Below are 12,065 nucleotides of genomic sequence, written 5' to 3'. Positions count from 1 at the left end.
GTGTTTAGTCCTTAGACTGCAAGTTGTAACTTTGATGGAAAACATCTATTTCCATTAGTGTGATCCTGGAATTATAATACTACCTGCTCTTTGTTGAGCCAAGCCATGCATTGACACTGTCTCTCATGCTTACAACTGTAATATTGTGTTATCTCCCTCTTACAGGAGAAATGCAGACACATATAAGGATTTTTGGTCAGGGAAATAATATTGACACTCAGAAATCTTCTTTGAGAAACTATTATCTCCTCAAATATCCATTAGTGTGCTAGTTTACATAGTACTGCTGTGACCACCTTTGAAATTTCCTTTAACAGCATTTAATCTTCATCTGCTATGTTTACTAAGTTTTACCAATTATTTTTTTACTAAGAAATATAAATTTGTGGGGATACTCCACAAATATATTCCTTGTGTGTGTGTGTGTGTGTGTGTGTGTGTGTGTGTGTGTAGGCCAGAGCGCAACATGAGGAGTCTTCCTCTACCACTCTCCATCTTGCTTTTGAGCCAGTCTCTCACTGGGCGTGGGACTCAGCGTTGGTTAGACTGGCTGTTTGGCAGGCTTCTGTCTCCACCTCCCAGTGCTGAGCTCTGAAGGAGGAGGCTGAAGGTCTTTATGCCTTTCTGCTTGCTCAGAGGACACTTCCCACTGAGCCATCTGCCAGCCCTGTTCATCTCTTGTTTTATTCTTATTTTTGTGGGGTTTTTTTTGTTTTTTTTTGTTTTTTTTTTTTTGTTTTGTTTTGTTTTGTTTTTTGAGACAAAGCCTTAGGTAGCCCACGCTGTTCTTGAACTTAGTACATGGCCGAGGGGTGACCTTGAAACCCACATCTTCTTGCCTCTATAGCCAAAGGGATTATAAGTATGTCCCATCATGCCAGACTTATTTTTGAATTTTTGAGAAAAGGTCTCATGTCGCCCACACTGGCTTTGAACTGATCCTTCTACCTCTATGTCCCAAGTACAGGCATGCACCATCACACTCTTTCCTTTTACTTTTTAAATTAGTTTTTGGTTATCGTGCAAGGAAATGGTTTTAGTATGAAATTTTCATATGCCTGTATCATTATATTTTGTTCTTACTTCTTCTGTGTGTTGCTTTTCTCATTGCTATGTCCAAACAACTGACAAGCATTTAAGGAAGAGAGGGTTGGTTTTGGCTGTAGTTGAGAATACAGGCCATGATGGTTGCGAAGTCACGGCGGCAGGCTCTGAGGCAGCTGCTCACTTTGTTTCTGCAGTCAGGAAGCAGAGGCACAGAATGCTCAGCCTCTTTTTTTCTTCAAGAAAGAATAATAAGCAAGCATTTTCTGTGACATTTAAGTTTTCACCTTGTGCAGTTGGGGAAGATGTGTGGGCACCACAGTGGGTTTGTAGTGATCCGAGGACAGACTGCAAGGAGTCGGTTCCAGGGACTGATTGGGATCATCTGCCTCTGTGGCGGCCACCTTTGCTTGCTCAGCCAGCTCACTGGCTTCCTTGCTCCTACTGATTCAGTACAGGACCACAACTGCAACAGCAGCAGCAGCCACCTACACTTAGGATGAGTCTTCCACCTCTGTTAACTCAGTCTGGAAGTCCCCTCACAGGTGTGCCCTGAGGTTTATTTTTGTGGTGACTCTAGATCTTATCAAGTTGGCAATCAGGACTATCTCTCCCACCTGCACCTCCCATAACTGTCCTCCTGGCCCCCCGCCTGACTTGTTTCTCCCACATGAAGCCCCTTCTGCTTTCATGACATGTCTACTTCATAGCCTGCTCTTGTTCCTGTCCTCTTTCTACCTTTTAGACCTGTCTTAGTTAGGGTTTCTATTGTTGTGACCAAAAGCAACTTTAAGGAGGAAAAGGTTTACCTGGCTTTCATATCCTAGGTCATAGTCCATTTGGGGAAGTCAAGGGAGGTCCCTGGAGAAAGGAGCTCATGCGAAGGCCATGGAGGAGCGCTGCTTCCTGACTTGCTCCCCGTGGCTTGCTCATAGAATCCAGGACCACCTGCCCAGGAGAGGCACCACCCGCCATAGGCTGGGCCCTCCCACGTCAGTTATTAATCATGAAGATGCCCTCTAGCCTTGCCTACAGGCCAGTGTGATGATGGGCATTTTCTCAATTGAAGTTCCCTCTTCCCACATGATCCTAGCTTGTGTCAAATTGATGAAAAACTAGCCAGGACACCTGCCAAGTATTATTTTTCTTTAAAATCTCTCTCTCTCCCTCTCTCCCTCCCTCTCTCTCTCTCTCTCTCTCTCTCTCTCAAGACAAGGTTTCTCTGTGTAGCCATGGCTGTCCTGGACTTCCTTTGTAGACCAGGCTGGACTCAAACTCACAGAGATCCACTTGCTTCTGCCTCTGCCTCTGTAAGTGCTGGGATTATATGCATGAGCCACTGTGCCCAGCCTTATTCTTTATTCTCATGGCTACCGATCTGGATTAAGTTTCCCTCATTCCATATGCAATCCCAACGTTTTCCACTCTAGTCATCATCCTATCCGGACTAAGCTTCAGCTCTCCCTCAGTAGGATAGACACTAACAGCATGAAGTTAAAATCAAGGCTGTGTGAGCAGGCACCTTCCCTAGAGAGCAAGCAAGAAGAACATGGGCACATGCTGCTTTCTTTCCCTTGTGCCCATGTCAGGGCCTAAATAACTTGAAATCATTGTGTTTTCTAGGTAGACCATATTGCATTTGGCACCTTGAAAAGTTCCTAATTTGAGAAAGAATGAGAGTAGTTTGTTAGCAGTGTCAATCAAAGGGCTATAATTTGCAAGATATTTAAAAAGTGGAATAGACATAAAATTGCCTCTGTAATAACATCGGTCTCCCCTGCAATCCCATGTGCTGTGTTAGCTCAGAGGAAAGGGTCAGGCGGTATCTGGCCACCTGTGTTGAAAATGTTGTCCATGGGCTAGCACAGAAAAACATTGAGGATTGTTCTTTCTAAAAAGTTTTATGAGCTGAGTGTGGTAGTGCATGCCTTTAACACCAGCATTAGGGAAGCAGAAGCAGGCGGAGTTTAAGGCCAGCCTGGTCCACCCAGAGAAACCCTGTTTTGAAGAACAAAAACAAAGTTTTATGGCTATTCTAGTGTGTGAGTGTGGGTATAATTGTGCTGCAGTGTGCTTGTGGAGGTCAGAGCATAACTTCTGGGGGTTGGTTTTCTTCTTCCACTATGGGATCCAGATCCAGAGATCAAACTCAGGCTGCCAGGTTTGCACATCAAGTTTTTACCTGCTGATTGTTCGTATACATATTGACTTCCATGACTAGCTAGTATATACTTAATGATGCCAAGGATTTTCTCCCCCAATCCCTCCACTCTTTGAACTATTAGAGGAAAATGGGACTTGAAGCAAATACAGTATTTTCCTCACACAGTTCTGTATCAGACCAATTTCTGCCAAGAGAAAAAGTATGCACTCCTCTGAGGCAGCGGATAAAGGGTTCCATGTCTTTCTTGCTCTTTGAGAATCATCTTATTCTGTTTTGTGCTTCCAGATATTCTTGGAGAACTTGGAGCATGAAGACACTTTTGTCTATCTATCTGCAATTCAGGGTAAGTTAGTGTGGGCCAACAATGGCATCATGCTCACTTGAGGGATGCAGCCACAGACACAACTGCTCGTTTTGTCCACCTTTCTGCGTCCCAAGTGGGTCACTGTGATAATAACAGCATTCCAGAGAGTTTCAGTGTCTCCGAATGATGAAGTTTGATGTTTACTTCATCATTCTAGAGATTAAGTCCTATTTCCTTCAGTTTTGAGAGGTTCATATGTGAATACTTATAATGTTAACTTTTCGCGGGGGCCGGTAAGATTGCTGAGCACATAAAGGGAGAGGACAGCCTGATGACCTGAGTTCAATCACAGGAGCCACATGGTGGAAGCCATGGCACACATGTGCATGTACACACAGACACACACATTCACACTCAAGTATGCACATATACATGCACAAAGAAAAGCCCCAAGGTTTTCTGTGTTTTCAAATGTTTTTGTTTCATTTTAATGGTTTCTTTGTTTTGTTATTTTTGGTGTGTTTTTGTTTTTGCTTCTGGTGTGTGTGTGCATGTGTGGTGTGCTGGGATGTAAATCCTGGTCTTTATACAAGTAAGCACCAGTGAACTGCATCTCAACCTCAGATTCTTTATTATAAAGAAATATTTAATATTTCTTCATTAAAAAAATTTGTGGGGTGGAGAGATGGCTCAGCAGCTGAGTACATGCTGTCCTTACAGAGAACCACGATGACTTATAATTGTAGCTCCAGAGGATCTAATGCCCTCTTTTGACCTCTGTGGGCATTGCACAGGTGCACATACCCATATATGTATACACATAAATAAGTATTAAGATAAATATTTAAAAAATATATGGAGCCATGCATGCTGGAACAATGCCTGTAATCTAACACTAAGGAGGCAAAGGCAGGTGGATCTCTGTGAGTTTGAGGCCAGCCTGATCTACATAGTAAGTTCCAAGATAGCCAGAGCTGTACAATAGGGAAACCTTGTCTCAAAAAAAAAAAAAAATTTAAAACACCAGAACTCAGGTAGGCAAACACAGGCAGATCACTGTGTGTTCAAGGCCAACCTGGTCTACAAAGAGAGACCAGGACAGCCAAGGCTACACAGAGAAACCCTGTCTTAAAAATTTAAAAAAAAATCAAAAAACAAATCAACAGACATATGGAGCTAAACTGTAGCTGAGTGGCAGGGTACTTGCCTAGCATATATAAGGCTCTAACACTGGAGTTCAAGCCTGAAAACGTGGAAATCATTTTATTTCTTTTCTGAGATTCTTTGTTTTCCACATTTCTATTGGTTTATAGATTCCATACCTAGAAGAGAATAGAAAGCTAGCCACCCTTTCCAGAAGGGGCAGGATCACACAGTGGGACAGCTCCAGTAGCCTGTTTCCTTTGGTGCCAAGAACTGGGACCCTGGAGGCAGACTGCCTAGGTGCACCTGCCTCTCAGCTGAACAGACTTTGGCAAAGACTTTAACGCCTCTAATTTCTTATCAGTTCAAATGGAACTTAGTGTGTGCATTAGTTATTTTTCTCATTGTTACAACAGCACACCTGACAAAAAAGCGCCCAAGAAAGGAAGTGTTTCTCTGGCTCACAGTTTGAGAGCACAGTCCATCATGGCAGGGCAGGCATGACAGCAGGAGGGGAGGCAGCCATGCAGTGTGGGCCACATTGAAGCCACAGCGGGGCAGCAGATGATGATGACTGACAGCTTCCTTCCTGGTCTGGTCATCCTGGGAGCCCTGCCTGGGAAGTGGTGCTGTCCACATTCAGGGGTCTTCCCACCTCTAGTATGCTCTGATGCTTGTTTCCAGTCCCATCGGCTTGATGACATTACCCAGTCACATGAGGAAAATACCATGGCATATTTACTTTCAAAGTGATCCAGCAGGTCCTTAAAATTATCAGCATGGACTGGACTCTTATTTCATTCCTAGGTGTCTACAGAAATCTCCACAAACGCTGTGTGTCACAGCAGCATTTTTCAGTCTCCAGAAGGTGGAAATGAATGCCAGCTGCCAGCCAATGAGTGGATAAGTGGGCTGAGGTGTATATATTCAAGGACATTTACTTTTGCTATATTAAGAAGGAGACATGGTACAACATAAACTTTGAAAGCATTATGTCAAGCAAGAGAAGGTGGTCACAAAGTACTTCATATTTTATGACTCCATTTCTGTGACGTTCTCAGAATGCTGTTTAGAAATAGAAAGTAGATCAGTGGTTATCAGGGGCCAGCTGGGGGTTTCTCTGGTAGTGATGAATATATTCTGCAGTTATTTGGGTGATAGTTGTACAATTTTATGAACATCGAAGGATATTGAATTGCACTTTCGTGTATGTGCAAAAGTGATGTGTCTATGCACTTGTGGGGTGTGCTCACCCATGCGCACATTTACAGAAGCCAAAGTTGACATTGGATGTCTTGTTTTATTACTCTTCATCATCTTTTTTTTTTTTTTTTTTTTTTTTTGAGACAAAGTCTCTTACTGAAAATAGAGTTCACCATTTTAGCTAGACTGGCTGGCCAGTGAGCTTTGGGTACCCGTGCATCTCTGCCCCTGAACTATATACTTCAAATGAGCAGAGTTTGTGATATGTAAATAATAGCTTAATGAAAGAGTTACCAAATAAGACAAAATTTAGTAAAGACTAGGCCTGCCATTAGTCTTTGCCTAAGGAAATTCAATGTAATGTATTTTGGTGGATGGGGTCCTAGACTAGAAAACGGATATTGGGTCAGGGAACTAAGGAAGCATGAATAAGTTATGGGCTTGACTTGAGAATGAAGTATCAATGTCTTTGTTATTTGTGACAACTCCTATCATACTGATATGTTAATAGGGGAAAATGAAGCCAGATATAGTGGCATATGCATTTAGTCCTTGAGAGGCAGAAGCAGGTGAATCTTGGGGGCCTACATGGTGAGTTCCAGGACAGACAGGGCTACAAAGAGAGACCCCTGTCTCAAAACAAACAAACAAACCCCCTAAAAAGAGGGGGTAGGTTAAAAAAGGCATCATAGGGTGTGCCTAATAGTCCTAGCTCTCCAGGAAGCTGAGAAAGAAGAATCGTTTGAGTTCCAGGGCCAGCCGGAGAGCCAGATTCTGTCACATTAAGTCAGTCAGGACAAGGGAGATCACCCTGGTTGAGAGCACTGGCTCTTCCAGAGGACCTGGATTTTATTCCCAGCATCACATGGAACTCCAACCTGTATTCCAAACCCAGGGGATCCAGCTCCCTCTGCTGGTACCTCTTGGGGCACCAGGCACATACATGGTACACAGACAAACATACAGACAAAACACATTAAATAAATAAATAAGGTCAGTCAGTCAATAAATCTAAGCCTGATGGGATATTTTTTGTCTCTTAGGAGAGGTGGAGGCAGGAAGATAACAAGTTCAAAGCCAGCCAGGGCTACATAACTAACTTCTTTCACCACTTTGCCTCAAAAAAATAAAGGGCTATTTTTTCATCCATTCATTCATTTGTGTGTGTGTGCGCGCGCGCGCGTGCATGTGTGTGCACATGGTACTTATTATGAAGGTCAGAAGACAACTTACAGTAATTGGTTCTCTCCTCCTACCATGTGGTTCCATGATCTGATGATCTGAGGTCATCAGGCTTGAAGGCAAGCCCACCTGAGCCATCTTGTTGACACAAAAATACATGAAAAACAATAGGAGGCAACTGTTTGTGAAACTGTTTATAGGAACCCTCTGCTGTCTTCTCAATCCTTCTATATAGGTAAGCTTCACCTCAGCTCAAATGAGTTAGCATTTTGAAAGTTCTCAGGGTATGGTGCTCCATGAATGTGAGTTGTTAGCAATTTAGCGTCGTTGCTATTGTCAACATCTTCATCATCACACTTAGCACTTTCGTTGGATTGCTAGGTGGCACTGATCTATGGATCTTCTCAGATCTCAACCTTAAGGAGCCCAGTCCTGTCAGTAACTTATTTAGCAAGACCTCACCACAGTGGCATAAAGCACTAGTCCTTATCACTCATGTTATCTGCAGACCAGCTGAGGGTCAAGAGACCCAGGCCAGGCTTGGCTGGCAGCTCTGCATGAGTGCCTGGTTGTCCCTGACAGTGTCCTGTTCTTGTGGGGATATCAGAAGTGTCAGAAGGCAAGCGTAAGTGTTAGAGGCCGCTTCTAGGGACAGGTGTCCTGCCACTTCTCTTTCATTCTTTTGGCCAAAGCAAATCATCTGGCCTGCACAGAAAGTCAGAGGTCAGAGAGATGCTCTGTGCCTGTGGAGGTCAGACAAGAGTGGGACTCAACAGTGTGCAGGAGGCCCCATGAGGCTTCCGGACAAGGAGTGATGCTTGAGGAAACCAGAGAAATCAATGAATGGAGAACCCAGGGCTCCTTTAAATGCAAGTTTCAGAAACCAAGTGACCTGTGCTTTTCCAAGGAGATGTTCTGCACAGCCTTTTCTGGTTTTTGGTCTGGGCTTTTGGAAGTGATGGTATGTCACTCTAATGTGGCAACCTTGTTGCCTGAAAAAAGCTTGGCCGGTTAACTCATTGAGCTCATTAGCCTCTGGGTTCTGCTATAAAAACTGCAGCTGTTGCTGTTGTGTTTGTTCTCAGTGGTTTTAATTGGTGTGCTAATCAGTCAGTACCTAATTTGTGATGAAGAACAGGGCAGGTAGGGAGACGTGGAATTTCTGTTCTCACCTCCCCAAGATGGACAAGATTGAAGTAATTGATGTTTTTGGTGTCTGTAATACATACTTAAAAGCAAGGCCTTAGGTGAATTTCCCTTAAGAAAAAAGGGAGCTGAATTTTCCCACCTGTGTGTGCCACTTGTACATGCCCAAATCACTTCAACAAGTTGGTACCCCTTCAGGACAGGAGGTACCAGAGTGTGTTCTGGAAAGCATTTAGTTTTGGGGACTGTGAGTGCATTTAAATCTTTCTTTTTCTCAGACTGCGTACATGGATGCATGGGTATTTTCTGCTCAACTTGGTGATATTTTAGATTTTTTCAAAAATGTATTTGCTCACAAATTCTGTCTATAGTAAAGGCAGAGAGCAGAGAGGGGCTGAGTAAAGTCATTCCTACAGTAAATATCTACTCTTGTCTGATTTAAGAATTTCTGCTACATGTGTTGTCTGTTCACAGTCTAAGAACTAAGTTTCCAAATAGTTAAACTTGACTTTTGTGAAAAATATCTGCACATCTGCTCTTCACACTGGGAAAATGCTGGTGTGTGAGCTGTCCAAGCAATTGCTTCAGATAGAAAACTGTGTGTAAAGTTGCTGAGTTCCATGCTAAGGGCAGTGGCAAAAACCTTTAATTCTAGCACTGGGAGGGAGAGGCAGACAAATCTTTGAGTTTGAGGCCAGCCAGGTCTACTTAGTGATACCCTGTTGCAAAAAAAATTAAAAATGTTTTCAATGACAAGGAAATTTATACAAAGTAGAAGTCCTCTCTCTCCTAAGAAGGAGTTAAGATATGACTTTGGTTGTCCCTTAATGTATTGAGGGATTGGCAGTTTATTTTTAATGTGTGTGTGTGTGTGTTTCACTGGGAGTATGTATGTGTGCACATGCGTGTACAAAGTATGCAAGTGTGCACATGGATGTGGAAGCCGGAAGTTGACAGTGGTTCTCTTTGCTGATTTCTCCCACTTCATTTACTGCAGCAGGGTCTCTAGCTGAACCTGGGGCTCCCTGGTTTGACTAATCTAACTGGTCAGCTCACCCCAGGGATTCGCTGTCTCTGTCACCTAAGTGCTGGGGCTACAAGTGGCTGCCGTATCCACCCAGTTTTTTGTTTGTTTGTTTGTTTGGTTGGTTGGTTTTTCTGTTTTTTGGATTTTTTGGGGGGACAAGGTTTTTATCTGTGTAGCCTTGGCTGTCCTGACTTGCTTTGTAGACCAGGCTGGCCTTGAACTCATGGAGATCCACCTGCCTCTGCCTATGTGAGTGCTGGGGTACAGGCGTGTGCCACCACTCCCAGCTTCCACTGAGATTTTATGTGGGATCTGGGGTTCAAACTCTGGTCCTCAAGCTTGCATGGCAAATATCTTAGCTACTGAGCCACTTCCTCAGCCTGTACTATAAAATTTTAAGGGCATCTTTGAATGTAAGTCCTGTAATAAATGTGATAAATAGACGAGTGATTCTATTCAGTAAGAAATTGTGCCCAGGGGGCTGGAGAGATGGCTCAGTGGTTAAGAACACTGTCTGATCTTCCAAGGATCAGGGTTCAATTCCCAGCATTACATGGGAGCTCACAACTGTCTGTAACCCCAATTCCAAAGGATCTGACACCTTCACACTAATGTATGTAAAATTAAAAAAAAAAAAAAAAAAAGATCTTGTGGCCAGAGAATTTATCCAGCTATGGATCTGTTCAGATGTTCTCCAAGTCACTGCTCTTAAAGAACATTCTTCATTTCAGGGGTTCAAGTGTTCCGTCTTAGTGTTAAAAGAAGCTTTGGCTGCAATGGTGTTTTGGGGAAAGAGCTATGGTATTGAACCCAGGGCCTCTTGCATGCTACAGAGGCACACTATTAGCTGGGCAGTGGTGTTGCACACCTTTTTTTACTCCCAGCACTTGGGAGGCAGGGGCAGACAGATTTCTGTATGTTTGAGAGTAGCCTGGTTTACGGAGTGAGTTCCAGGACATCCAGGGCTACACACAGAGAAATGTGGAGGAATTTTAATTCAGAACTTGGCTGCTCTGATAAGAGATCACATCCAAAGTCTTTCTAGGTCTGCGTGATCTGGCTGGAATACAAACACGCCTTTAATCCAGGAGACAGAGGCAAACAGATCTGAGTTCAAGGCCAGCCTGGAATAGAGCAAGTTTCAGGTAAAGAAAAAAAGCCTAGGTCCAGGCATGGTGGTACACACTTTTAATCACAAACAATGAAGGTAACTTTAGTTTGTAAAAGGAAGCACCCATGTTTGAAAGTGATCTTCTAATTGAGTGGAAGAAAAAGGTGAGGAATCAGAGAAAGAGTTGACGAGTAGGATATGCCCAACTCTTACAGGAAGAGAGGAAAGGGAAGCTACTTAAAGGGCAGTGCAGAAAGAGGCAGTTTTACTGGGACAGCAATAGAGAGACAGGTTTCAGGGAGACAACTCAGCTGAAGACAGAAGGAGCCAGAGAATGAGAAGGAGCCAGAAGATTAGAAAATATTGTTGGAGTTAGTTTGAGGCCAAGCAGAGTAATTCAGGGTCCAAAAGAGAAAGCAGATTGAATACCTCAGCTGGGAGATGAGTTTGAGTCAGAACAGCTGAGTTGAACCAGCCAGCTCTGTGAGTTCATTGAGAACAAGAAAGGGTGAGCTCCTTCAACAGTAAGTCTCGGAGGCTGAAAATTTCTAGGGATAGGTTTAGATTGGAAATTAGGCCTAAGTTCGCAGATAGAGGCAGTAATCCTCCAAGACAGCAATTGAAACAGGCAAATAAAAGTTCCTTTTACAGAGAAACCCTGTTTTAAAAACCAAAAATAAATTTAACAAAAAAATAGAGGCACACTGCCACTAAGTTACATTCTTAGGATAAAACAATTATAATAAACAGGAAGGAAGACAGGAAGGAAGGAAGAAAGGAAGAAAGGAAAGGAGGAAGGAAGGAAGGGAAGCCTATACTCTGAGCCAAGGCCTGGGAGGGGAAAGTATGCCAGTGTGTAAAGGAAGGGAATTTAGACATCCTGACATGCCTAGGCAAATCACGCCCTTTTCCACCCTCTTTCTTCTTCATTTCTTTCAAAAGCGCCAAAGGGAGTGAAGGCAAAAGGCACAAAAGGGGTGGTGGTGGTGTATAAAAAGATGACAAGATTTTTAGAGTTTCAAACCCAGAAGAATTACAAGCCTGAACTTGCCAGCCATCACCTTTATCTTAGTCTCAGATTTCTACCTCAAGTAAAGTTAAGAAACCATTAGCTGAAAATACTTCTGTCTCCCTTGAAGTGATTTCATTTATTGGATTTGGCGTGGAAATTTGGAATGTAGTCCTGTGACGTTTGCTTCTCCGTTTATGCCCTTGAAACAGGGAAGTTTCTTTCTGCTCTCACCAGGATTCTGAGTGCCTACCTGACACACAAGCATTTACTGAGTGTCTCTCCTTATGCGCTCAGTAAAGTCTTGAGGTTAGCAGGGAAGCAGACATTTTCCTCATCCTTTAGAACTTATTTGAGATATAATTTACATTCCTAAAATGCCCCAAATTAATAAAAAAAATGCAATTCAGTGTTTCTTAGTATACAGAGATATAACCCCAATGTGGGAAGGCGAGAGAGGAGGATCTACAATTCAAAGTCACCTTTGGCTATGTAGTGAGTTTAATACCAGCCTGAGCTATGTGAGTCTTTCTGAGCCTCTTCCCCCACAAAACGGGGGGTTCTGGGGAGATGTCTCAGTTGGTAAACTGCTTACCTCAAAAGTATGAAGACCCACGTTCCCATTTCCAAGGATTTACATGAAAAGCTGAGGGCGGAGGAGCATGTCTGTGATCCCAGCACTGAGGAATGGAGACAGGTGGGTCGCTGGAGCTTACTGGCCACCCATTCTTG

The 12,065-nt window shown here is 43.3% G+C and overlaps 1 protein-coding gene across 3 annotated transcripts in view; it reads left to right on the top strand.

Moving 5' to 3' along the window:
* Has3 (hyaluronan synthase 3) overlaps window positions 1-12,065 on the top strand; it is a 194,200-nt gene that overhangs the window by 54,245 nt on the left and 127,890 nt on the right. For all 3 annotated transcript variants that reach the window (XM_060392025.1, XM_060392023.1, XM_021632504.2), the window contains one exon: window positions 3,494-3,551. In XM_060392025.1, coding sequence (XP_060248008.1) covers window positions 3,494-3,551 — 58 coding nt within the window. The remainder of the gene's footprint in view (window positions 1-3,493; window positions 3,552-12,065) is intronic.

The sequence above is a fragment of the Meriones unguiculatus genome, chromosome 10 (genome assembly GCF_030254825.1).
Source record: "Meriones unguiculatus strain TT.TT164.6M chromosome 10, Bangor_MerUng_6.1, whole genome shotgun sequence".
NCBI classification, from domain to species: Eukaryota; Metazoa; Chordata; class Mammalia; order Rodentia; family Muridae; genus Meriones; species Meriones unguiculatus.
Note: the sequence above shows the minus strand (reverse complement) of the source record. Positions and strands in the feature narration are given on the sequence as shown.